At 41.2% G+C, this 27,893-nt stretch overlaps 1 protein-coding gene across 2 annotated transcripts in view; it reads left to right on the top strand.

Moving 5' to 3' along the window:
* The window catches only part of GPATCH8 (G-patch domain containing 8), a 94,362-nt gene extending 70,745 nt beyond the window's left edge, over positions 1-23,617 (top strand). For both annotated transcript variants that reach the window (XM_045526740.1, XM_045526741.1), the window contains 2 exons: positions 13,556-13,686; positions 17,377-23,617. In XM_045526740.1, coding sequence (XP_045382696.1) covers positions 13,556-13,686; positions 17,377-21,253 — 4,008 coding nt within the window. In that variant the 3' untranslated portion in view covers positions 21,254-23,617. The remainder of the gene's footprint in view (positions 1-13,555; positions 13,687-17,376) is intronic.
* The last annotated feature ends 4,276 nt before the right edge of the window (positions 23,618-27,893 follow it).

Raw genomic sequence — 27,893 nt, 5'->3', positions numbered from 1 at the left:
AACTTTTTTTTTAATTAGCTGACCACAATGTTGTGCACCTGTAGTCCCCAGCTACTTGAGAGGCTAAGACAGGAGGATCACTTGAGCCTGGGAGTTCAAGGCTAAAGTGAGCTATGATCACGCCACTGCATTGCAGCCTGAATGACAGAGGAAGACCTTAACTCTAAAAACAAAAACAACTTGAATAATGTATAGAATTGCCTTTTTTTTTAAGGTACCTGTACCTGAAATGTAAGACTTGCTTTTTTCTTTTTTTTGTTTTCTTCCTCAAACTAAGGAAACAAAGGACTTGCTTTTTAAGGGAAAAAAATTCTATCAGAGCAAAACAGATTTACAAATTAAATCTGAAGAAAAAGTACAGAACTAATATAATTCACATTGGCAACATCAATTTAATGTGATATATGATGTTTTAGTGATTTTGCTCTCAGTGTGAGTGGAGCAGAAATTGTTACAGCTGTGGTTCATTTGAATTTGACATGTTTGTTCTCCCACACACCTTATATTGACTCGGTTCTCTCACTGCTTTTCTCTATTGCAGTGGTTCTCAACCTGGGGAAATTTTGTGCCCCATAGTGCACTTGGCAATGTCAGCAGACATTTTTGGTTGTGACAACTAGGGGATGATGCTACTGGCATCTAGTGGGTAGAGGCCTGAGGTGCTGCTAAACATCCTGCAATGTACAGGAAAGCCCCTCAAAACAGAGAGGAAAAATGGCAATCAGTAGTGCTGAGGGTTGGTGTGGTGGCTCATGCTTGTAATCCTAGCACTTTGGGAGGCCAAGGTGGGAGGATCACTTGAGGCCAGAAGTTTGAGACCAGCCTAGGCAGTAATGAGACCCCAGCTGTACAAAAAATGAGAAAAATTAATTGGGTGTGGTGGCACACGCCTCTAGTTAGTCCCAGCTACTCTGGAGGCTGAGGCAGGAAGATCATGTGAGCCCAGGGGGTTGAGGTTACAGTGAGCTATGATGCCGCTGTACTCTAGTCCGGGCAACAGAGCAAGACCCTGTCTCAAAACAAACAAACAAACAAACAAAATAATTAAATAAATACAGGTTGAAAAATCCTGTTCTATTTGAACTACTGAAAAACTTTTAAATGTATACGATATTGTGATATCATTTGGCCTTTGCTTACTACAAACAAATCATTATCATTTTATGTCCCCAGTTATGTTGTAAACATTTATAAGGTGCTCATCTAGATTATTCAGAATATTCAACTATTACTCTTTTTGAGATTCTCATCAAAATAAAAATACAAAATTAAGGATTTCTTGTAGAGAACTCAAGGACTACCTATCCACTAATATAGGATATGTCTGTGATCCCTGGTCTGGGAAAAATCTTAAGATGGTATGATTCATGAATACATGTGACTTTATTTCTTCACTTAATCCAAAGGTCATATTAGTTATTAAAAAAAAAAGAACAGATATAGACCAGGCGCAGTGGCTCACACCTGTAATCCTAGCACTCTGGGAGGCCAAGGCAGGAGGATTGCTTGAGCTCTGGAGTTCGAGACCAGCCTGAGCAAGAGTGAGACCCAGTCTCTACAAAAAAACAGAAAAATTAGCTGGGCATGGTGATGCACACCTGTAGTCCCAGATCTCAGGACACTGAGGCAGAAGGATGACTTGAGCCCAGGAGTTTGAGGTTACAGTGAGATATGGTGGTGCCACTGCACTCTAGCCCAGGTAACAAAGCAAGACCCTGTCTCAGAAAAAAAAGAAAAAGAACAGATGTAGTATGAGCTTGTTTTTTGTTTTGTTTTTGGTGGAGTGTTCTTCATTTTGTTGAAATGTAGGCTTTTTCACCTTTCTTTGTACTGCAAATGGTAAAATCTTTAAAAAGAATGTTATGAATATATAAATAAATAAAAACACAGTACTAAAATTTTTTAGATTTCAACTCTTCCCTGCACTTAGAATTTCTAAGGAACCTTTAATTGACCTTGGTACAGAACAGTTAAATAACCCCTAACAGGAGGAAGGGCAAATTTTTCATTCCTCTTTGATGGACATGAGCTTACCATACAAATGGAGCTACCATTTTTCCAAATTTATGCTCTAAAATCATAAAGACACCCTGTCTTGTCTTCCAGGAAGGCACACAGGATTATTATGAATCTGAGATAATAGGTAAGTACTTTCAATCCCATGTTAGTAATCCCTAGTTTGCATCTTCCATCAAATTTTCACCATTAAAATTTTTTAGAGAAATAATCTGATAATGGTAAACTACTAGTAGAGGCAGGATCCTAAACATACCTTTACCTTTATTAAGCACAAATAATCTCTCAAAAAGGAGTTCCATGGTCACTCATTCATGGTGATTTTTTTTGGAGGGGCAGGGAATGTTATATGCCTCTCCCTATAAATTTTCTAAGATTTTGTGAAGAGTCATTAACACAAAAATATTACAGCCCAGCTTAATCTTCAAAGTTGTAAAAGCTAACTGGACGTTTGGCTCTTTTTAGTACTTTAACCCTAGTTTTCAGGTGATCAATTTTAATACATTTTGAAATTTCCAAGAGTAGGCCTTTCTGTTTCTGGAGAGATAACCCAATATATGATTCCATTTTATATAAATTAGTTCTGATATGCCTGACATGCCTAAGTGCTCAGTAAACATTAGTACTGGTCATCAGCTACTTTGTTGGCTTAGTATAAGTTACTGTTAACTCTGAAACTAAAGATTTTTTTATCCCTACCTCTTGCCTCTTTAATTATTTTGCATGCCTTTTTTAAAAACTTGTCTTTGAGTGGATATCATTTTCTTTAGCTTTTCAGGGGGCTTAAAATTCAAAGTCCAAAGAATATTCTCTTTCCCAGAAGTAAATCTGTAGCAGCACATTAACAGTCAATGCTTTAACACTTTTTTTTTTTTGGCTTCTTTCTTGGTACCTCTTCTGTTTGTGCCACTAAGGGCCCTTCTAGTAAATAAACAAGAGATCACAAATTGTCTCACAGATATATCTGGCCTTCATGGTGTTAGTTTTTCCCTCTTTTATTTCAATTGGTTCCCAATTTTTTTAAATGAGATTTTACATAATTTAGGCTGTGGCTTGTCTTGAAACATTGAAATATCTGATGACATTGGGCCTACATTTCAACATGATCGACTGGAAATGAATAGTTGCTGTCTCTTTGCTCATTCTCCAACTAGCTGTGCTCTCTGCTTCATCTTTTCTCTTGTACCAATCTGGGCAACTCATTATGATGCCTACTTGAATGCCTCTAAACATTTGAATTTATGACTCAGGCCTAGACCTTTCCATCCTTCCCACACAGATTCCCATGGGTTCTGACTGACACTGGGGAAGTAGCACATTGAAAACTTGCCTTCTTACCGTTAGTGTTGGGACCAACCTCCTTGCAATTTCAATCTCTGGTAGTCTGATCCAGTTATCAAAATCTGGTACTATAAAGCAGCTTCAGAAATTCCCTTAACTTGTAGAAGGAATCGGTATCTTAGTCAAAGGAAAGAATACTTTCAGCCTCCCTCTTCTTCCTGCTAAAATAGCCTTAGTATGAAAACTCCTGTACTTTTTACATTTTCTGAAAAGACTGAAGTCTTTAATACCAAGGTCTGTTTCAGCTGTTAACAAAAGTAGTAGTTTCCTAAGCTTTAAATAGCTGAACTAAAACAGATGAAGCCTGTAGCATCCACCAGTGACTTCTCTATTCTAAATTGTACAGAATAGAATCTATTAATATACGATTTAGTTAACTTCAACTAAACTGTTGCAGCTGCATTTTGACAGCATTACTCAGTTGACTATTTCAGTACTCAGTAGTGTATATTACCAAGGGACAGAAATATTAGAGTTTTCCTCATTCAAAAATGAAACAGGTTCTGAATTGAAGTATTTTCTGAGAATTTTCTTGGTGATAGAAGGAATAATCATTTTTCAACTTCACAGGACTTCATTGAATTTTGAAGTGGTCACTTTCCACTTGAATTTTCACTGTTTACTGATTGGATTTTTGGCTCTCAAGATGTTTTACAGCATTTGATCCTCTATATGTTTGATGCATATAGCATCAGGACAGTAAGCACATTAAAACCAATTGGACCTCTGCTAAGCCAATGCAGATTTAAAGAAATGCAGGCTGGGTTCCTTTTTCAGTGCTGCTTTGACATTCGATATAAAACAGGCAAGGTGAAAAAAGATAATTCTAGGGCTAAAATAAAAAGAAAATTACATTTCTACGAAGTGAAACCGCCAAGATCAGATACCCATGAAGATATTCCATAGGTACTCTATGTTTTGAATATTTACAAAATGTTTATCCTTAGAAAACTAAAAAATTGGCAAAGATATAAAATTTGTTTGGAAGTCATAAAGTACTTACGAATCCAGAGCTTCATAAATGTTAAACAGTACAGTTCACTTCTGAAGAGATTATGTTTTGAAAAGCAAAAGAAGTGTGAAGAGAGAAATGCATCTCAGAACTTGGGCATATTGTAGTTTTATTCAATAACCTTTAGTAGAGAGGTGAAAATGTTAGATTCAGTGGTGCTTTGTTACCACTATGGATGCCGTTTTCTTTGGAACTGCTTTAACAAGAGATGTGACATCGTTTGACCTGTCTTCCAAAAATTGAACATGTTTTCCACCCTTTCACCTGTTAAAACTTAGGTACTTGCCCCCCTCCTCCCACCACCCCCCCCACCTCCCTGCTTGTGTTGTGAGTAGACTTGTTCTTACACCCAGCAATCACAACCTAGTTAACTTTGGAAAAATCTGTGTCTTCTCAGGGGAGCTGTCTGCTTTTGTGAGTATGGGTAACCTTAAACAGACTCTTCAGGAGCTAATGTTGCAGGTTAACTAGGCATTTTCTTACTGTGAATTTCTAGCAGTTCATCTTGGCATACAATCCAATGTGCGAATAAAAATGATTCTACCTTATTCATGTTCTGCAGTTTCAACCTTTCTGTCCCTATACACTTAAATTGATCACAGTGATGCCTTGTGGTGGAGATTCTGGGATGAGGCTGTGTGTTCCATTGTAGTCTGAAAGGTTAAAGTAACCTAAATAATAATAAGTTTGAGAATGACAATGCTGTAAAGAGAGCTCCAGACTGGAGTTCTGCTGTTGCATTTGCTTTGGGCCTAAGCAACTCTTATGAATTATGTTCTTTCAAATTTTACACAAAGGGTAAATCTTTGTCTCCAGATATGATCTGGAGGGCTATATAGATACAGGTTGAGCATCCCAAATCGAAAAATCCAAAATCTGAAATGCTCCAGTCCAAAAGATTTTGAGCACCAACATGACGCTCAAAGGAAATGCTCACTGGACTATTTTAGATTTTCAGATTTGGGATTCTCAGCGATAAGTGTACAATGAAAATACTCCAAAATCTGAAAGTCCAAATACTTCTAGTCCCGAGTATTTCAGATAAGGGATACTCAACCAGTATACTTAAAACTCATTATCTTCCATCCCAGCAACATAGTGAGACTTCTTCTCTACAAGATATTAAAAAAATTAGCCAGTCATGGTGGCATGAGCCTGTAGTCCCAGCTACTTGGCAGGCTGAGGCAGGAGGATTCCCGGAGCACAGGCATTTGAGGTTACAGAGAGCTATGATCATGCTACTGCATTCCAGCCTGGGCAACAGAGCAAGACTCTGTCTCTTAAAAAAAAACGAAAAAAAAACCCTATCAACAAAACCACAATATCATACCATTTTACACCCACTAGGGTAACTAAAATAAAAAAGATACAATAAGTGTTTGAGGGAAATATAGAGAAATTGCAACCCTCCTATATTACTAATAAGATAGTGAGATAGTGCAGCCCTTCTGGAAAACAGTAGAGTTACCATATGACCAATATATACCCAAAAGAAATGAAAACATACATATGTTCACACAAAAGCGTGTATAAAAGTATTTATAGCAGCATTATTCAACATAGCCAAAAAGTGGAAAGAACCCAAATGTCTATCAACTGATGAATGGAGAAAATGTGGTGTATCCATACAATGGAATAATATTCAATAATAAAAAGGAAAGACTTGCTGGTATATATAACATGCATGAACCTCGGAAATATACAAAGTCAAAGAAGTGAGTCACAAAAGATCCCATATTGTATGATTTCATTTATATAAAAAGTCTACAATAAACAAATATATAGAGACACAAAGCAGATTAGTGGTTTCTTGGGGCTAGACAGAGGGGGAATGAAGAATAGCTACTTATAGATATGGAGTTTCTTTTGGGGGTGATGAAAATGTACCAAAATTAGTGGTGATGGTTACACAATTCTAAGAATGTACTAAAACCTACTAAATTGGACACTTTAAATGAGTGAATTTTAGAGTATATAAATTATATCTCAAAGTTATTTTTAAAGTCTCATTATCCAGCTTAAATTTTCATGGTGATAGTTGTGAAAATATATACTACATATACATATGTGTGTATGTATATTCATTTATACATCTATATACATACATATATAAATACCTTGAACCAGGAATACCTGGTGCTATTAAAGAATATACCATACTTGTAAGGCTTGCTGAGTTCTTGAGCATAGTAAAGCAAGTATTACCTGGTAATTTTTTGACTAATTAATTTTATATCCACCTAATGATATTATTAGTCATTATGTTGCAAAGTAATTGGGCGTTAATGGTTAAGTATTGTCATGAAGAGTGCTACTCTTACCCAGCAAAACGAATTTGTATTTTCTTTTTCTCTCATTTTTTCAATATCTGTAATTGGCATTAGTATTTAGTTTTGTCTGTTACCAAATATTTGGTTTTCTCTGTTACTGAAAAAAATTAATTTTTATCACTTACTGGTAAGCATGTGCTAAAAGAAAGAATTACATCTAATGGCCAGTAACTTGGATTTCTCTAACCATTCATATATAATCTTCCTTCCCTGGGTAGTTGAATGCTGGACTTTCTATGCTCTCTGCTGGTCCTTTTCCTCCCTCATCACATGGTGATGTCCTGGATGGTCTTATCTGGAAGTATCCAACATTGAGACATGAATCAGTGTGACCTGGCCATCAACAACTACAGCATGATTATTTCAGTTTGGGAGGGGAGAGAAGACCCACATTAATATTTTGTTATGAAAGGAAGGCAAAAAACAGTGAAGAAAGGAGGCTGTGGTTTTGGTATGAAGGGTTGTTGACATAGAGGAAAAGGAATGGTTGAGGTTCAAAGAAGACCAGGTTATCCTTAGCCAGAAATAAAGGTCAGGGTACAAACAACCACCCCTTCTTTATTTCCCAGCTCTGTTCATAACCAACAAATAATGCATAAAAGTATATATATGCTTGTTCCTTCTCCCAACAACTCATTTTAAAACCGATAGCAGTTTGATAGAGTATCTCTTCTGTGCCATAAACAGCAATGTGTGCATTGCAGAGTTAGTTACAAAGGAAGACTAAGTCTTGGTCCCTGTTTGGGAGAGTGGAATTGCTATCTGGTGAGAGAAAGAAACCATGGATAACATTTTGACTCTAGGCCGGGCGCGGTGGCTCACGCCTGTAATCCTAGCCCTCTGGGAGGCCGAGGCGGGTGGATCGCTCAAGGTCAGGAGTTCGAGACCAGCCTGAGCGAGACCCGTCTCTACTAAAAATAGAAATAAATTATCTGGACAACTAAAAATATATATAGAAAAAATTAGCCGGGCATGGTGGCGCATGCCTGTAGTCCCAGCTACTCGGGAGGCTGAGGCAGTAGGATTGCTTAAGCCCAGGAGTTTGAGGTTGCTGTGAGCTAGGCTGACGCCACGGCACTCACTCTAGCCCGGGCAACAAAAGTGAGACTCTGTCTCAAAAAAAAAAAAACATTTTGACTCTAAAGACAAAATCAGGTTTTCTCTTCAGAGCAGAGTAAATATAGAGCGTAGGATTTTTAGTGGCAATAGGAAATACTCTGCCTTAAATTCTGCCCATTTTCTGATGCCTAAAATTCCTTTCGACATGGAAACAGTGTTTATTCTTTAAATTTAGATAATAGATTTGAAATACTTGAGAAAGATAATCAGACTTATTCCTTATACTCAATCAAATATAAATATAAACTCCTAGTATCAAATTCTATTATTGATAGAAAGGCATAGCACAAAAAGACACCAAAGAGATTTTATAGACTCAGACCCTTATTATTTTTTGTTGTTAGGAAAAGCTGTGTGCAGAAGTATCTGTCTTACTCATTCCCAACCCAAACACAGTTTAGCACAAACACAGTTGATCTTTACTATTGACAGGGCAGTAACTGTCTTAAAAGTTCTAACCAGTGTAGAAGGAAGCCATATTTCTTGAGGGCCATTTAAAGAATCATCCTTCTACAAAGCTTGATTGTCACAGTTCCCTTTTATTTAGCAGACACTGTGAGGCAAAATGTTTCAGCTTATGAAGTTAGCATTAAAAGAGAAGTAGGTAGCTATTTGGATGAACCTTTTCTGCAGATTTATTAACCATATTCACATTTACCCAATTCATATTACCTTGGCTTAATCTGTTCAGAGTTAGTAGAGCAGAAGTTTGTGTCCAGAGTAAAACATTTTTTTGCAACATAATGCTGTTTAAGCTTTTTTTTTTTTTTAAGAACCAGAACATCAGTTCCATTTGAGGTGGTCGTTAATGTGGATCCTTAACTGGATCATTTGTTAAGGTCTTCCCTCTCTACTGGTCTTTTGCAGAGTTTATTGGAAATCCAACCACTGTGTGATTGGGGATCTGTGGGGAATGTTCCTTTGATTTGGTACCATGCCACAAATGTATGCTTTTTGGGGAAAATGCTATTGATTTTTCAGGAAAATAGGATCTTCACATCCTTTCATTTTGAGTGAGGTTCAGTCTCCTTTCCTTGAACCAAAATATTACCCAACTAAAAATAAGTCATGTGGCTCAAATTTTTGTTAATAAGCTTTAGTAGCTAATAAAATAATTTATTAGTAACTCTTCAGAAAGCATACTTTATCATTTTCAGAGATAAGGCCATAATCATAGCTTTTGAGTCACTTTAAATGATTAATTAAACCCATTCAGATTAGACTGTGTCCCAGTCTGGTGTCTGTCTGACTTGAATTTTTGTGTATGATGTGGAATTTGCTCAGCCTTTGACAAGAAATTGATGACATATCTGCCAGTTTTGGTATTATGTGAGTTCCATCTCTCCTTTGGTAAGCAGCATGTTGCTCCTCTTTTCTCACCTGAAGAAGTTGTCTAAAGTTGTGTTCCTCTCTAGAATTTATGAGAAAAGTACAGGTACAATTCACAGAATTTCATATGGGCATTCAGTGGCAAATGAGCCAGACCTTGGTAGCCTTTTGGAGTAAAATAGGCAATTTTGGAAAACTCTGATTAGGGCCTTGTACCTTTATAAAAATTACTTTTTAGATAGGAAGTTGAGAAGTTTCTGGTCAGTATCTTTCTTGCCATTTGGCCCAATTCTATGCAGAAGTAAAGGGTTTAAAGTTTCAGGCTTTTTGTTTCTCTAAATAATGAGACTTCCTTACTATTTGAAAGTAATAGCTAAGAAGACCTTATTATATAACTTCAATATGTCCCTAGTGGAGATAAGAGAATATTTAATGTCAGTTTTTCCTACAAATGGTAGAAAAATTTATTTGGGGAAAAATGAATAATCTAATGTTTAAACCAAATTATTCATTGGGCATTTACCAAATAGATATAGACTTCGTACTATTCCATGCACTGCAGGGTTGGTTATAAAGATAAGCCATAGAACCTGCCCCATACAGAGGGGAGGCAGGCTGGGCATGGTGGCTCACACCTATAATCCTAGCACTCTGGGAGGCTGATGCAGGAGGATCGCTTGAGGTCAGGAGTTTGAGACCAGCCTGAGCAAGAGTGAGACCCTGTCTCTACTAAAAATAGAAAAAATTAGCCGAGTGTGGTGATACGCACCTGTAGTCCCAGCTACTCAGGAGCCTGAGGCAGGAGGATCACTTGAGCCCAGGAGTTTGAGGTTGTTGTGAGCTAGGCTGACGCCACAGCACTCTAGCCCAGGCAACAGAGCGAGACCCTGTCTCAAAAAACCAAACAAACAAAAAACAAAACAAAGGGGAGGCAGTATTGAAAAGTTGTGACTTATTAAATGCTTTTTATTTATTTTGATATTTAATCTTGCAAATCTGTTGATAGATAACCCCATTTTTCTAATGAGGGAAATGGAACTCAGGTGAAATCACTTAGCTAGTAATTAGTAATTAATGGATTTGAACCCAGGTCTTTATGACTTTGAAGCTTTACACAGACTGCTTTTCTTTTTTTTTGAAACAGAGTCTGGCTCTGTTGCCCAGGGTAGAGTGCTGTGGCATCAGCCTAGCTCACAGCAACCTCGGACTCCTGGGCTCAAGCGATCCTTCTGCCTCAGCCTCCCGAGTAGCTGGGACCACAAGCATACGCCACCATGCCCGGCTAATTTTTTCTATATATGTTTTTAGTTGTCCAGCTAATTTCTTTCTATTTTTAGTAGAGACGGAGTCTCACTCTTGCTCAGGCTGGTCTTGAACTCCTGACCTCAAGTGATCCTCTTGCCTCGGCCTCCCAGAGTGCTAGGATTACAGGCATGAGCCACTGCACCTGGCCCAGACTGCCTTTCTGAAAGACAGGAATAACTGGCCAGAGAGCAAAATATGATGGCCGGTAGATGAGTGCTATGACAAAGTTCTACTAGGGACAGTTCAGAAAGAACAATCCTGTCTTATGAAGGGTCAGGAGAGACTTTGTGAGGGGAGTTTAGTTTGACCTTGAGTAGGCAGGAGAGACTTGGAATTAGGCATTCATTCTGGTAAGGGAAAATGTGAACCTTAGCCAGGCGTGGTGGTGCGCACCTATAGTCCCACCTACTTGGGAGGCCAAAGCTGGAGGATCACTTGAGCCCAGGAGTTCTGGGCTGTACTTCGCTATGCTGATCACGTGTCCACACTAAGTTAGAGATCAGTATGATGGCCTCTGGGAACAGGGAACTACCAGTTTGCCCTAAGAGGGGTCAACCAGCACAGGTCAGAAACAAAGCAGGTCAGAGACCTGTGCTGATCAGTAGTGGGATTGTGCCTGTGAATAGCCACTGCACTCCAGCCTGGGCAACATAGTGAGACCCCCATCTCTTCAAAAACAAAAACCTGTGTTTTGCCTTTTTTATCATCAGAATGTATTCATCCAAGAGAAACCTCAGATATACGTATTAGGTTTGGGAGAGTTTGCTGAGCCCTGTCAATAGGTTGGGATTAAAATTCTGAGGTTCCCAATTCTACTCTTGAGATCCCAGACCTTACTATAAAGTTTGTAAAGGTGATGTGGGAGTTTGCTAAACTTTATAGAGTACTAGGATAGGTTTGCCAGAAGGAGCCTCCAATTGGCTTTGTTTTATTGACATCATCCCATTTTCTTCCATCTCTACCTCCAACTGTATATACCTGTGGTAGGAGTTTGAGGTAGGATGTCTTCAGGATGATGTGGACATGGTCCTGTTCCTTCAGCTTCAAGTATGTACCAAGTAACTGCTGAATGATTGGAAAACCTAATCTCTGTCTGAGTCAGCCTAGACATTCTAGACTTTGATAAAATGATTGCTCTTTTGGACAATGTCCTGTAGTTTGAAAAATGCCTCCTGAATGTAATGAATTATTTGTAAGAGGGGAGGAAATGACTAGGCCTGGGAGGACTTTCCAGGCTTATGAGGTGGCTAGAGAGAAGATGGCAGATATGAGAAAAACATATGTTCTATTTAAATCTTGGCTAAGAAGCCTATTAAATGGGGAAGAAAAAAGTAGCTTTGTGGTCTAAAATATTTATATGATAGGCTGATGGGCGCTTTCTCTTTGCCCCATTCCCCTCAGAAGGAGAAAATTGGGATTGATATTTACTTAAAGTACTTGATCCTTCATCTTGAAGTGGTTTTATAAAAATCATAATTGTGGGCAGCCAGGCTCAGTAACAGTTTTGCCAGCTTTGATTACTTGATCTTCCTTAAAATAAAGGTAAATGAAAACAAGACTAAATGCTTTTAGACCATAGTGGTCTTTTCCAAAGTTCTGTAATGATTTTTTTCCTGGAAGAGATATAAATAGTGTCATTTATCTAGGTGGGATTAGTGTGTCAGTCTGTGTGTATGTGCACATATATATGTTGTACAGGTGCTTCCCTCCTCCCCAGCCCTTTTATAGTTGACGGCTCTGTCCCTGATTGTTCAGTATAATAGTTTGCAGATTCACTAAGAGAGCTTGTGTAGTAATGCTTGCTTTATTTTTTTTCTCTTCTACTCTTGTTTATTTTTTACTTTTTTTTTCTTTGTGATGTGACATTTTCAGCTGATGTATTGAAAGCAAATCCTTCTAATTTGGGAGCCCAGATCACAAGAGTGAGTTTTTCTACTAGTGTCTTTAGCTGTATATCTTTTTTTGTGTGTGTCTTTCTACCCTTCCCCCTCCTGATTTAAAAAAATTCAAAACACATTTCATAAGTATTAGGTATGAAAATTCCTCTGTTTGTTGAACATCATGCCTTTCCACAAAGCAATGTCCACTTTATATTGGGTCAAATTCCTTTCCCCAGTGCTGTTGTAAAAGTATAGGCTAATGTGTATGTCTTGCTTTTGTTTTTGTTTTTTATATTACCTAATGTATTGAAAATATATTTTAGTTCTGTCTTCATTGCAGATAGATGTTTCTGGACTCTTGTCACCAGTGTGTCATGGCACTGTTCTTTTTTGGTTGTTGTTTCTTTTGTTTTATTTTAAGGAAAATTATACAGTAGCTTCTGAGAATAAAAGACCCATTCTGTTAACTGGATTTTAAGTAATAAAATCTTTGACTTATCTCTGTTCTCCCTCCTCATCCCCTGGATATTCCTCTTAGGGCCATGAAGGAATGAAAAGCTACACATGCTATTTTCAACAGGCTGACCAGGTGAAAGTGGTCAGACTGGTGAGCTCTGAACATGCTAGCAGTGGAAGACCTCTCTTGGGTTTGTTTAGTAGTTACAGGAAACCTCTGTTCATGCTGAAAAGAAATAATAACACCTTTTTATGGTGAAATAAAAGTATGCTTTCTACTTGTTACTTCTGATTCAAATACCAGCCCCCCCCCCCCCATGTAAGCTGTACATTGCTTTCTAAGATTTTATATCTGGGTAATTTTCTGTACTAGCCTAACCCCTTTCTGTTCTCTTGGCTTGTGTTATTACGATTTATCTCATGTTCTGTTTGTCTAGTTTTGCATCCTGGAAGAGCGAGTGATTAAATAGTCCTTTTTCTTTCCTCCTAGTGTTCTAAAATTTGCTTGTTGCTTTTGAAATCATTTTATTTTGCCTAATAAAGCAGACAATATGCTGTCCTAATTAGAAATGCAGATACTCCAAGTGTGTTATACCCAAAGTAATCAGCCATTGTGTTTTCAGTCAACATAAGAGAATATAATAATGTATTCTACACTAGTACTATAACCATGAGGGTTGAGGGTAAATATTCTAAAGGCTTTGCTTTCAGATCCCCAAGTTACTGTAAATCACCCACCCTCTGTTCCTTTTTTTCTGTTAACTCAGAGATTAAAAGATCTCAAGCAGAGAGAGTTTGCTCGAAATGTCTCTTCAAGATCCCGCAAGGATGAGAAAAAACAGGAAAAAGCCCTTCGGCGGCTCCATGAGTTGGCAGAGCAAAGAAAACAAGCTGAATGGTGAGGATATTTTCTCTCAGAGGGTTCTACAGAAAATTATAATCCATAAAATTTTAAATTATAAATATAAGATCATAATTTTAGATTTAAGAATTATAAACATTAATATTTTAATTGACAAATAATCATACATATTCATGGGGTACATAGTGATGTTTCAATACATGTAACGTATAGTGATCACATCAGGATAATTGGCATATTTATCATTTCTTTGTGTTGGAAACATTCACTGTCCTCCTCCTAGTTATTTGAAACTATATATTATTATTAACCATAGTCACCCTGCAGTGGTATAGAACACTGGAACTTATTCCTCCTATTTAGCCATAATTTTGTATCGTTTAACACAGTGGTCCCCCCAACCTTTTTGACACCAAGGACCGGTTTCGTGGAAGACAGTTTTTCCACCCACTGGGTTTTGGAAGGGGTCACTGCTGCCTGGCTCCAACTCAGATCATCAGGCACTGGATTCTTATGGGGATCCCCAGATCCCTTGCATGTGCAGTTTGCTCCTATGTGGGTCTGATGCTACCACTCATTTCACAGGCAGGGAGGGTCTTGGGAGCTTGGGCAGTGATGCTAGCGATGGGGAGCAGCTGTGGGTGCAGGTGAAGCTTCGCTGGCTTGGTCAGCGGCCCCAAGGTTGGGAACTGCAGCTGTAACAAATCTCTCCCTATGCCTCTCTTTTTCCTACCCTTTTCAACCTCTAGTATCCTTTGTTCTACTTTTTACTACTATGAGATCAATTTTTTTTAGCTTCCACATATGAATGAAAACATGTGGTGTTTAATTTTCTATTCCTGGTTTATTTTGCTTTAACACAATATCCTCTAGTTCCTTAAGATTTTTAATAGATCCTCCTTTCAAACTCAAAGCATATCTATACTTGGAGTATAATATATGGATTAAGTATGCACACTTTTGAGGCCATATCCTTCTTACTATCTGTGACTTAGTCAAGTTATATCTAAACTGTCTATACCTCAGTTCCTTATCTGTAAGGTGAGCATAATGACAATTTACTTCTTACAGTTGTGAGGACTAATTGAGTTATTGCCTCGGAAGTGCTTAAAGGAGTGCCTGGCACATTGAAGATAATAAATGATGCCACTATTGCTGTTATTCCCATTTTCCAACATTCCTCTCACCTAGAAAAGCATAGTATTCTATTTCATAGCTAAAAAGCACTGGGAGACAGATTCAAGTGTTATAACTACCTTTTTAAGTACTATACAGTTAGTACTAAATTATCTAAAATCTACAGAATTTTATCCATTTATTTCTCCACAGGTTTCTGCCTTCAGTGTTCTTTTTAATATTCCTTTATAGTTTTTTCTGATTATCAATTTTTTGGCTGGTGTTTAGCCTGGGGTAGAATTCACCTCACCTAGACTTCTAAGGACCCTATCTTGAACATTTGAAACTGCTATAGGATTAGTAAGATATGTGCTTCCATCAGAAAGAATTAGGCCCCCTTGTTTGTTTTTAATGGCTATTCAGTACCAAAAGAAGGAACTGGTTACAGTAGAAGGAGAAACAATGATTGTGGCTTTTAAAAGTTTATAGCAAATTAGGGGTCAGAGTTCCCAAGTTCTTGCGCTTTGTCTTTAGGTTCTTTTTTACTTATTTGTCTGTGTTTTGGAAGAGAAGGAAGGGAGAGAACACATACAGTGTAAGTTTTAAAACAAAATTAACCTATGAGTGCTAATATTGAGTTAAACTGCCTATAAATTGATTCTAATTCCTTCTTTGGCAACTCTGTATGTAGTAAACACATTCCTCTAGGGCATGCTGCAAGAGTACCCCCTTAAAATATGTACACCAGGACACTTTGTAGTTCTGGACATATTTTAATACATGTTTTCTTCATGGATGACTTTCTGTTCTATTTTATAAGTGAACAGTTAAAAGATGACCAAGTATTCTCAGGAGAATAAAAAAAGGTTTTGATTTATCATCAGGTACTTCATTGTCCTAGGAGTAATGCATGGCCCCATAGTAATTATTATTGAAGTAACATGGCAAAGACTAAGCAAAAGATTGAAATGAATCCTCTTTTTATTCAATTTGAGGGGTTTCGGGTTTTTTGTTTGGTTTTTGCTATAGGGAGTAGATTTTATAACACAGTGTAAGTATCTCTTGCTATCCAAATCTATTGGGTTTCCATCTTCTAATAGCAACAGTTTAGACAGCAAGGGATACCACATTATCCAAATATATTTGGTCCCTGAGTTGAGAACAGCTAATAGCTAGGATTCAGATAACAAGGACATCATCCAAATAGATACCTAATTCTATTTAGTTCTTGATGTGGAATTCAGGGGATATACCTATATAGTCTACGTACTATAAAAATTTCAGACAGTGTAGGTGGTTTAAAACACTGGCATTGAGGCTCCCCAGTGTTCCTTTTGTCAAAGCTGAAAGAATGCGTAGTAGCATTATGGCTATAGTACTGAATTCCCAGAAACCAACACAAAAACCAAAGCAAAATGTTTAGAGGTGGTGCCCGGGAGATGGGCACAGACTCTTTAAGTTCCTACAACAGACATTCTGGCCATAGACTGCCATAGAGTAGCACAGTGGAGGTTTCTAACTATGTTTAACTCAGAATATGTACATTTTTAAAAAATGAAATTTGAAAGCTTAGGGAAAATTAGATTTTTTTTCCTTTAACTGAATGAAATACGACCTTTGTGAATAGATGTACCACAATATGTTCATTACATACTGATGGGTAGGATGATAGAATAAGAAATGAAATTAGGCCAGGGGCAGTGGCTCACAACTGTAATCCTAGCACTTTGGGAGGCCAAAGCAGGAGGATCACTTAAGGCCAGAAGTTGGGGACCAGCCTCTGAGCAACATAGCAAGATGCCTTGTATCCACAAAGGATAGAAAAATTAGCCAACCATGGTGGTGCATACCTGTAATCCCAGCTACTCAGGACGCTGAGGCAGAAGGATCAATTGAGCCCAGGAGTTTGAGGTTGCAGTGAACTATGATGATGCCACTGCATTCTACCATGGGTAACAGAGTAAAACCGTATCTCAAAGGAAAAAATAAAAGGAATGAAGGGCTGGACGCAGTGGCTCATGCCTGTAATCCTAGTACTCTGGGAGGCCGAGGTGGGAGGATAGCTTGAGGTCAGGAGTTCGAGACCATCCTGAGCAAGAGTGAGACCCCCCCATCTCTACTAACAATAGAAAAATAAGCCAGACGCAGTGGCATCCACCTGTAATCCCAGCTACTCAGGAGGCTGAGGCAGGAGGATCACTTGAGCCCAGGACTTCGAGGTTGCAGTGAGCTATGATGATGCCACTGTACTCTAGCCAGGGCAACAGAGCAACTGTGTCTCAAAAAAAATAAAAAAAGGAATGAGATCAGAAACAGGTCGTGGTAGGCTGTACCATATAGTAATGATGGGATATTTGGATTGTGAGATAACCCTTTTTTGTATTTTAGACAGCTTAAAAAGAAATAGCAGTAACTGGCTGCCCTGGGAATTTAGCTTGGTAGATTGACTACCCTCCCCTGAGAAAGTTCCATTCGTTAGTGTAGGGCTAGGAAATGACCACCACTCAGTGTCTTTGAGACCTACCTGTGATGAATAAGTATTCTATGAGATGTATGTAATATACTCCTAAATCTGTTTTGTGTTTTTTATTTTTCTAAACCTTTGTGTAGTGCACCTGGAAGTGGTCCCATGTTTAGACCAACCACAGTGGCTATAGATGAAGAAGGTGGAGAAGATGATAAGGATGAATCAGCTACAAATAGTGGCACAGGTGCTACTTGTGGCCTGGGATCTGAATTCTCCACAGATAAAGGAGGCCCTTTCACTGCAGTACAAATGACTAATACCACTGGACTAACACAGGCTCCTGGGTTAGGCTCCCCAGGCATCAGCTTTGGCATTAAGAATAATCTGGGGACCCCACTGCAAAAATTGGGAGTATCATTTTCCTTTGCCAAGAAGGCTCCTGTCAAACTCGAATCAATAGCATCAGTTTTCAAGGACCATGCAGAGGAAGGGACCTCTGAAGATGGAACAAAACCTGATGAGAAGGGTTCTGACCAAGGACTGCAGAAGGTGGGAGACTCTGATGGTAGCAGTAATCTTGATGGTAAAAAAGAGGATGAAGACCCTCAGGATGGAGGGTCCCTTGCCTCAACATTATCCAAATTAAAAAGGATGAAGCGAGAAGAAGGTGCTGGGGCTGTAGAGCCAGAGTATTACCACTACATCCCCCCAGCACACTGCAAAGTAAAACCTAATTTTCCCTTCCTGCTCTTTATGAGAGCCAGTGAACAAATGGAAGTTGACAATAGTACGCATCCAAAGAATGTCCCAGAGAGCAAAAAAGGCAGTTCTCCCAAGCCTAAAGCCTGCATCAAGATGGCAGCAAGCCAGGGAGCAGAAAAGACAGTCAGCGAAGTCTCCGAGCAGCAGAAGGAAACCAGTGTGACCGAGTCCTCAGAGCCTGGAAGCAAAGCTGAGGCAAAGAAGGCCTTGAGAGGAGATGTAAGTGATGAGAATTTAGAGGGTCAAAGCCAAAAGGCTTCAGAGGTCCAAATGTGTGAGTCTAATCCTTCTAAAGAAACTTGTCTGGCCATCACAACAGGGAAAGAAAGCCAGGAGGGACCCAAACATCCTACTGGTCCCTTCTTCCCAGTTTTGAGCAAAGATGAAAGTACTGCCCTCCAGTGGCCATCAGAACTATTAATTTTCACCAAGGCAGAACCCTCCATTTCGTACAGTTGTAATCCTCTGTACTTTGACTTTAAACTTTCAAGGAACAAAGATGCCAGAGGTAAAGGGACAGAAAAACCAAAGGATATAGGAAGCTCCTCAAAGGACCATCTCCAAGGCCTAGATCCTAGTGAGTCAGTTAAAACCAAGGAAGGGGGAGAGAAAGTAGTACATTCCTCAGGAGGCAAAATGGATGCACTTGCTTCAGGATCTGCCTGTAGTGGCCTAAACAAGCAGGAACCTGGGGGCAGCCATGGGTCAGAGACAGAAGACACGGGGAGAAGCCTTCCTAGCAAGAAAGAACGATCTGGGAAGTCCCACCGACACAAAAAGAAAAAGAAGCACAAAAAATCCAGCAAACACAAACGTAAACACAAGGCTGACACAGAAGAGAAAAGCTCTAAGGCAGAGTCTGGGGAGAAATCTAAGAAGCGCAAGAAACGAAAACGAAAGAAGAATAAGTCATCAGCCCCAGCAGATTCTGAACGAGGACCCAAACCAGAACCCCCTGGGAGTGGCAGTCCTGCACCACCAAGAAGACGGCGGCGAGCTCAAGATGACTCCCAGCAGAGATCCCTCCCAGCTGAAGAAGGAAACAGTGGCAGGAAGGATGAAGGTGGGGGTGGTAGCAGCTCCCAAGATCATGGTGGGAGGAAACACAAAGGTGAACTTCCAACTTCATCCTGCCAGCGAAGAGCTGGCACCAAACGGAGCAGCCGGTCTAGCCATCGGAGCCGACCCAGTAGTGGAGATGAGGATAGCGATGATGCTTCATCACACCGGCTGCACCAGAAGTCTCCGTCCCAGTACAGTGAGGAGGAAGAGGAGGAAGACTCAGGCAGCGAGCATTCCCGTAGCCGCTCACGGTCTGGCCGACGCCATTCCTCACATCATTCCTCCCGGCATTCTTACTCAAGTAGTTCAGATGCTTCTTCAGACCAGAGCTGCTATAGTAGGCAGCGCAGTTACTCTGATGACAGCTACAGTGATTATAGTGATCGATCACGAAGGCACTCCAAGCGTTCCCACGACTCAGATGACTCAGACTATGCCAGCTCCAAGCACCGATCCAAACGGCACAAATACTCATCTTCTGATGATGATTATAGCCTCAGTTGCAGCCAATCCCGAAGCCGATCTCGGAGTCATACCAGAGAACGCTCAAGATCTCGGGGACGCAGCCGCAGTAGCAGTTGTAGTCGCAGTCGGAGTAAGCGGAGAAGCCGCAGCACCACAGCCCACAGCTGGCAACGGAGCCGGAGCTATAGCCGAGACCGCAGCCGCAGCACCAGGAGCCCTTCCCAGAGATCAGGCTCCAGGAAGGGATCTTGGGGTCACGAAAGCCCTGAGGAGAGGCGTTCTGGGCATCGAGACTTCATTCGTTCTAAGATCTACCGCTCCCAGTCCCCCCACTATTTCCGATCAGGCCGTGGAGAAGGTCCTGGGAAGAAAGATGATGGCAGAGGAGATGACAGTAAAGGGACAGGCCCACCCTCCCAAAACAGCAACATTGGTACAGGAAGGGGGTCAGAAAGTGACTGCAGCCCTGAAGACAAGAACTCTGTCACTGCCAAACTGCTGTTGGAGAAGATCCAGTCAAGAAAAGTGGAGAGGAAATCCAGTGTGAGTGAGGAGGTGCAGGCCACCCCTAGTAAAGCTGGGCTCAAGCTCAAGGACCCCCCTCAAGGTTATTTTGGGCCCAAGCTCCCCCCCTGTCTTGGCAATAAGCCTGTCCTTCCACTGATAGGGAAGCTCCCAGCTACCCGAAAGCCCAACAAGAAATGTGAAGAGTCTGGCTTGGAAAGGGGGGAAGAGCAAGAACAGTCAGAGACGGAAGAGGGCCCCCCAGGGAGTGGTGATGCCCCATTTGGGCATCAGTTCCCCTCAGAGGAAACAGCTGGCCCCTTATCAGACCCACCCCCAGAAGAGCCAAAGTCTGAAGAAGCTACTGCTGATCACCCTGTGGCTCCACTAGGCACGCCAGCACACTCTGACTGCTACCCTGGGGACCCAACCATCTCCCATAACTACCTCCCTGACCCCAGTGATGGGGACACCCTAGAATCCCTGGATAGCAGCAGTCAACCAGGTCCTGTGGAATCCAGCTTGCTGCCTATAGCACCAGATCTTGAGCACTTCCCCAGTTACGCACCTCCCAGTGGGGAACCTAGTATTGAGTCAACAGATGGGGCCGAGGATGCTTCACTGGCCCCGCTGGAGAGCCAGCCCATCACCTTCACTCCTGAGGAGATGGAGAAGTACAGCAAGCTCCAGCAGGCTGCTCAGCAACACATCCAGCAGCAGCTTCTAGCCAAGCAAGTAAAGGCGTTTCCAGCCTCAGCTGCCCTGGCCCCAGCCACACCAGCCCTACAACCCATCCACATTCAGCAGCCAGCCACAGCCTCTGCCACCTCTATCACAACTGTTCAGCATGCCATCTTACAACACCATGCTGCAGCAGCTGCTGCTGCTATTGGCATTCACCCCCACCCTCATCCCCAGCCACTTGCCCAGGTACACCATATTCCCCAGCCCCATCTGACCCCCATTTCCTTGTCCCACCTCACTCACTCAATCATCCCTGGCCACCCTGCCACCTTTCTCGCTAGCCATCCCATCCACATCATTCCTGCGTCAGCCATCCATCCTGGGCCCTTCACCTTCCACCCTGTCCCACATGCTGCCCTCTACCCTACACTACTTGCCCCACGGCCTGCTGCAGCAGCTGCCACTGCCCTCCACCTTCACCCATTACTTCACCCCATCTTCTCAGGTCAGGACCTGCAGCACCCCCCTAGCCATGGCACATAGTTGGGATATGGGATCTTAGATAGGGCCAGGAAGGGAAACCCATAAATCTTCCCTTGGGGGTGTTGAGCCATTAATACCAGCAAGTAGAAGCTGGGATGGGCAGTGTCTGACAGCCAAAGAATAGAGTTTTGGCTTGCAGGAGTGGGTTTAGATTTGAAGTTTGCTTTGGATTTACTATCAGGGATTTTTTTCCTTTCCTCCTTTCTATTTTTCCCTCCTCTCCTGTGTTTTCTAAGCTAAGGAACACCAGTAAGTGCTACCCACCCGTCTGCAGCAACATCTCCAAACTGTCAAGTTTAGATAGTCCCCACATTCCCTCTACTTTGTATGCTCTGCTCTTCCCCTCTTTAAATTTTAAAACATTTTCCTTCTCTCTGGCTGCGTGTTGTCACCAAAGCACTTGCCGTGGGCCCTTCTGGTCCTGCCTTCTCAGTGCCACAAGGAAGACCAAGCTGTTCCTCTGATGGTGAAAGCACCACCACTTTTGGGCAGTGTCTTTGACCGTCCGTTGGTGACTTTATGTTATCGCAGGTGAGATGGAAAGGGAGTCTGACCTAGAACCAGATGCAACTCAGGCTACAATTCGATCTATTTCCCACATAAACAGAGCCACATATTTGGCGCTGTTGTCCTGGTGTCCCTTATCCTACAAGAGGCATCTGCATATCCCAGAAAAGAAGATCTTATCATGAATAGAAGCTATGCGGAACATAGAGTCACCCATGTGCTTCCCCAGAGAGGAGCTCATGTGTCTGAAAGGGTATATTTTCTTCTGTCGTGTTGATGTTTCCTTCTTAATTTATAGGATTTTTTAATGTAAAAAATTGCACTGAACTCTATAAACATAAATGCTGCTTTTTGTAGCTCATATAAAAAAGGTTCCATATTTGTAGTATACTGCAATAATATTTTTTACATCCAGCTCTTTAAGTGATCCTTGTTCTGGTGGCTTTGTGTAAATATGTTTGACCTAGTTGAATTAAGAAACTTTAAAGGTTATAAAATGAAAACAAAAAATAAAGTATTTGTTTTCTGCTAGATGCAAAAATGACTAAGCATGTATATTTTATCAAGCTCATGTATTTTTTGAAGTTAAGAACTATAAAATGTTAAAACATTTTTTGCTGGGACAAAATGTTAAGTAATTTGCAGTAAATGGTACCCCCAGCACTGGGATTTCTGAGCTAATGGGCAGCAGTCAGCTGGGGATGTTAGATGGATAGGCAGTTCTGAGTCTCCCTCATGTACTTTCTTTTTATACAGAGAAACAGGTGGACCCCACAGAGGAGGAGGGGGAGATTCAACAGCTTTATTCTCTGGAAGCAATGAGATTCAGTGGTTGTCTGGGGAGATTCCTGGGTTTCCCAGGGTACCTTGTTCCAGGCAGTCTATTTGCCTTCCTAGTACTTAGTTAGCCCTCTCTGACAAATTTTTTCTTTTTTAAATGTGCCTTTTGGGTTGGCTAGAAAGTGAAGTAGAAGTAGACCGGAGGATGATAGAGTTGGGACAGTTTTTCCCTCCTTTTGTTGGGAGGTGAGCACATTCATAGATAACTTTAAATTCTTTTGCTTCATAGTTTCCATGCCTTCTGCCCAGCTCAATTTAAGCAGTAGAGGTTCCTTTTTTCTTTTCTCCATGACCCTGACCAGAGGAATTACCACCTCAGCCTCTTTTTCCCCTTTCTCGCAGGCTCTCAGCCGTAATTAACACACTGACCCAAAGGTGCTTGTATTGCAAGTCTCATCTCCTTTGGTATAGTTAGCAGTTCCCTTTTGGCATTTTCCTACCTACTCCTGTGCCTAGAATTGGTTAGGTGGTCACCTGACAGGAGAAGCAAACCATACTTAACGTGGGCCAACACCCTGTGTTTCTGGCCTTTCTTCTAAATTCCCAAAAGAGAAAGATTTTGAGTTTATGAGAAGCAAGTGTTGGGCAAACAAGGCTCTTGACTGAGCCCCCCTCCTACCTGTTCAGTGCTCTTTCTCTGATTTAGAAACATCATTTTTTGTATAACTAGCACTGGGAAAATGAAACCATCTGTTTGAAGTGAAGGAACTTATTTTTCTTTGCTTTCAGCCCATGTAAATATTTAAATAATGCAGTATTAACATTTTTGTGCTGCTTCCCATTAGCTTGTAGATTGAGCCATACTCTGGCCGCCTCTCTGCCTTTCTGGGGGCAGTTTCTTTAACTTCCAGAATAGTGATTTTAAAACTTAAAAAAGAAAAAGGAAAAACAAAATAACCTATCCTTACTTACAAGCATAACAGATTGTATTAAACTTTATCACATATGATAGAGATATATATGCTGTAAAATGAGGGCAAGGAACTTTCTAATAAACCAATGATTTGTGGAAACTTAGCAGAGTCTGTCGTGATTGTTGCCCTGTCCACTCAAGTTGGGAAGGGTTATAAATAACATCTTGTTTGAAGCAGTCAAGGAATAAATTTCTGTGAACCAGTTTGAGATGTTTGGAATTGTGCTTCTGAAGGCTCAGGCTGCCCAAGGAGAGAGGAAGTAATAGTTAAGTTTCTCTCGGTCTTAGGTAGATGTCTTGGAATGTATACCTCCTTTCCACTCCATCTTTCCCACAAGAATATTCTTCTATTTCCTTTTTTTCCATTTTAGATATATAATTTGTATGTCATAGAATACATGGCATGTAGGGGCTCACTAAATGGGTTTGGAATTTGTGGCTTTGAATTTTAGGATTGTGGACAATAGGATTACAAGAGTCATCTGCCTGGCCTTTTCCCTCCAGGTGGAGTTCTGTATACCAGGCTTGAATTACTCTCCTCAGCCCTTTAATATTACTGTGATGTTTGAGTGCCTATACGTGGTATAAGGAAACATGCCCTAATTGTTACTGAGAAAATAAAAGCCCCTACCTAGTCTTCTATGTCAAAAAATTCACAAAAGAGGCAGGGAACATTTAGCGTGGAAAGCTATCATATATTTCTCGTGGTTAATTTCCCCTTTTGCAATGTCTATTTCTTTTCTACTCTCTTTGATACAGCTATGTTCTCCCCTCAATTAAAGAGAAGCTCTTCAACTTGAACCTAAGGTTGGGTTCTCAGATCTGCCTGTCTAAAATAGCAAAGATCCCTGCCCCTAAAGAAAGGATGTTAGAAAATGAAAAGTGATTTTCTGAGAGCAGGGAAGATGACAGTGGAAGAGGCAGACTGGCCTATATAGAATATGCTATGTGAAGTTATGTGCAGCTGCCTTATTCTGACAAGGCCCCACCCATCTAGCTGGAAACATGGAAGTACTCTCTTCTCTACACCCTTGATGACTAATTCAGGCCTTGTCAACCATTTCCATTCTTCTTTGCCAGAGATACCTTCAATTCACCCTTATCAACTCATGTCTGAATTATTGCAGCATTTTCTTGGCTGGCCTCTCTGACTCCAGGCTCTAATTCCCTGTCCCATGTAAACTTACTGGTGTTTCAGAATCTAAGTGCAATTCCGGTAACATTGTGACCTCTCAGAGGACAGGAACTGATTCTTATACTTCTTTATTCCTCCCTTTTGGGTGCCTTACATAGAGTTGAGTACATAGTAAACATTTTGATTATATGTTCAAGAAAAATATGAGCAAAGTAAAATACCCTTAGCTGAGGATTATACATCAGGATTTAGCAAGGAAATACTCAAAAATGATTAAAAAATTTTTTTATCTCTCTAACCTCTACATCACTTAGCTCAGTGCCAGGCATATAGTAGAAGCTCCGTAATTGTTGGCCTGGCTGAGCATGGTGGCTCATCCCTGTAATTCTGACACTTTGGGAGGCTGAGGCAGGAGGGTCATTTGAGGCCAGGAGTTTGAGCCCATCCTGAGCAACATAATGAGACCTTGTCTCCATAAAAAAAATTTAAAAATTTGCCAGGCGTGGTGGCACACACCTAAAGTCCCAGCTACTTGGTAGTCTGAGGCAGGAGGATCACTTAAGCCCATGAGTTTGAGGTTGCAGTGAGCCATGATAGTGCCACTGCACTCAAGCCTGGGCAACAGAGTGACATCTGTCTAAAAAAAAATTAAAAAAGTTGACCAAATGAAGGCTTAACAGAACTATAAATTCATTGAAGGATTCTAGCACTCTGGTTGATGAGATGGGAACGATGTGTCAGCATTCCTCTGCCCACCGTCTAGAAGGGAGATCAACCCAGCTCTGACACCAAAGGAACACAATCCATACTGAATACCAAACTCCTCTCCTCTCCTAAATCTGAACTTCCCTCCACCTGTGCTTCTAGTTTTAGTTAATGGTACCACTGTCTACCAGCCAGCCAGGCACCAAAGCTTTGAATTACCTTTGACACATCCAATTACTGATTCTGTAATCTCTGCTTGCTCTCTTTTTCTTGCCTGGTTCAGGCCTCATCACCTGGGACCCAAAGGATTGCAGTCACTACCCATCTGGTCTTCCCACTAAGTCCTTTTCCAGTTCCTTCTTTCCACAGGCAGCCAGTGTAATCTTCCAAATTGGAGCACAGCTGATAATTAAATCTCTTATCCCCTGACTTTAAAAGTCTTTATGATTTTCTGTCTCCTACAAATTAAAGTTCAAATTCCTTAATATGGCATTCAAGGACCTCCAGTTACTTGGCCCCAGACTTCCTTTTCACCCTTGTGCCTCAGTCTACCCCTTTAAGCACTCTATGCTGAGTCAACTACATGCCCTTCCCTGTATTGCACCTCTGTTCTTTTGCTGCTCTCTTTGCTTATGTTATTCCCTGTGCCTAAAAACTCCATTCTCTGACAAAAGGTAACTGGAACATGGGTTCAGGTGCAACCTGTGTTTGAACCCTAGTTTTGCCATCTATTGGCTGTGTAAACTTGGGCAATTTACCTAAAATTCTCTTGTGCCACAGTTTTTGCGGTTGTAAAATGGGCATGATAGTACCTATTTCATAAGGTTGTTAGAGAGGAGCAATGATATAAAAGACTTTCATAATCTATATCTTTTTCAAGGCATGCTTCACTATCCCTCTGCTGCAGTTATGTGTGTTTATGTCTTAACTTCCTCTGGACTAAGTTTGTTAAGGATCCTTGCTGGTTATCTTTGTATCCTTTACCATGCCTCTAACAGAGTAAGTACTTACCGAAAACTTGAGTGAAATGTGAGTTAATATTGGTCTTACAGGATACACCAGTAATACAGTAATCACTCAGTTGAGGACAGTGGGAGGATGGAGGGTAAGTAGAAGACTGGGTTAAGTATTCATCCTCACAAATTACGTGCCTACCATGAACTTGGCACTGGGAATTCAGTGAAGAAAGCCCAGACTAGGCTGGGTGCAGTGGCTCATGCCTGTAATTCTAGCACTCTGGGAGTCCAAGGTGGCAGGATCACTTGAACTCAGGAATTTGAGACCAGCCTGAGCAAGAGTGAGATCTCTTCTCTACAAAAAATAGAAAAATTAGCCAGGCGTGGTGGTGTATGCCTGTAGTCCCAGCTACTCGGGAGGCTGAGACAGGAGGATTGCTTAAGCCCAGGAGTTTGAGGTTGCTGTGAGCTGTTCTGACACCACTGCACATTAGCCGGAGTGACAGAGTGAGACTCTGTCACCAAGAGAAGAAAAAAAGCCCAGACTAAAGTTCAAGGAGCTTCTAGCCTAGTAAAGTATTGGATTCTTAGCTGTGCACTGAAGTGGTGAAGTATGAGGGGAAAGGGAGGAGCTGAGGAGACTTCAGAATGGCACAAAGTGGTTGACCAGGATAAGGCTATGGTTACGTTTGATCAGAAAATAGAAATCAAAAGGAGGATGTGGCTGTGTTCCTTTACCCCTAGCAGACCTCTTGAATCTCCTTCCTGAGAACCTGCTTTTTTGGGAAGGCATAAGTACCAGTAAGTCTTGGCACTCCATAGAAAATTACTTTGCCAGCTGGGTGCAGTGGCTCATGCCTATAATCCTAGTGCTTTGGGAGGCTAACGTAAGAGGATTGCGTAAGGCCAGGAGTTTGAGACCAGCCTGAGCAACATAGTGAGACCCTCTCTCTACAAAAAAATTTAAAAATTATCTGGGTGTAGTTGTGCACACTGCACTCCAACCTGGGCAGCAGAGTGAGACCCTGTCTCTATGTAAGAAAAAAAATGACCTTGCCTTTCTGCTCAAAACTTATTTCTTTCCCCTGTCACCCTGTTTGCATCTTGCTTGCATCCTCAGTGTGTGCTTCTGTTCAATCTTTCAGGTATTGACCTACTGCATGTTGTACTCTTGGCTAGGCTCTGGAGCTGCAGAAAGGAGCCCATTCACATAATCCTGTGAACAGACCGAGACTAAACAGAGTAATCAGTGCTGTGCCCTTGTGTGTTAGCTCAGAAGGCCAGCCGGAGGAGTCAGGGGAGGCCTCCCCCAAGCAAAAACACCAACCAGAATCAAGCCTTGGTGGTTGGACAAGAGCTCCATCACCCAAAAAGGAGTGAAGGCCTGCCTTCAGCTGAGCAGCTAGTGCATAATCTCAGAGCCTGTGAGCCAAAATACCCTGGAAGGACTCCACTTTATTCCCATCTCCTTGCACCTTAGGCCAAAATCCATTCACCACCAAGTCCCTCACACTGGCTCCACTGGTGCGACCACACTGAGACTTGAGGATGGTGCTGCACTAATATGGCTGGCTGAGGCTGCCC

Source organism: Lemur catta, chromosome 15 (assembly GCF_020740605.2).
Source record: "Lemur catta isolate mLemCat1 chromosome 15, mLemCat1.pri, whole genome shotgun sequence".
Taxonomy (NCBI): Eukaryota; Metazoa; Chordata; class Mammalia; order Primates; family Lemuridae; genus Lemur; species Lemur catta.
Note: the sequence above shows the minus strand (reverse complement) of the source record. Positions and strands in the feature narration are given on the sequence as shown.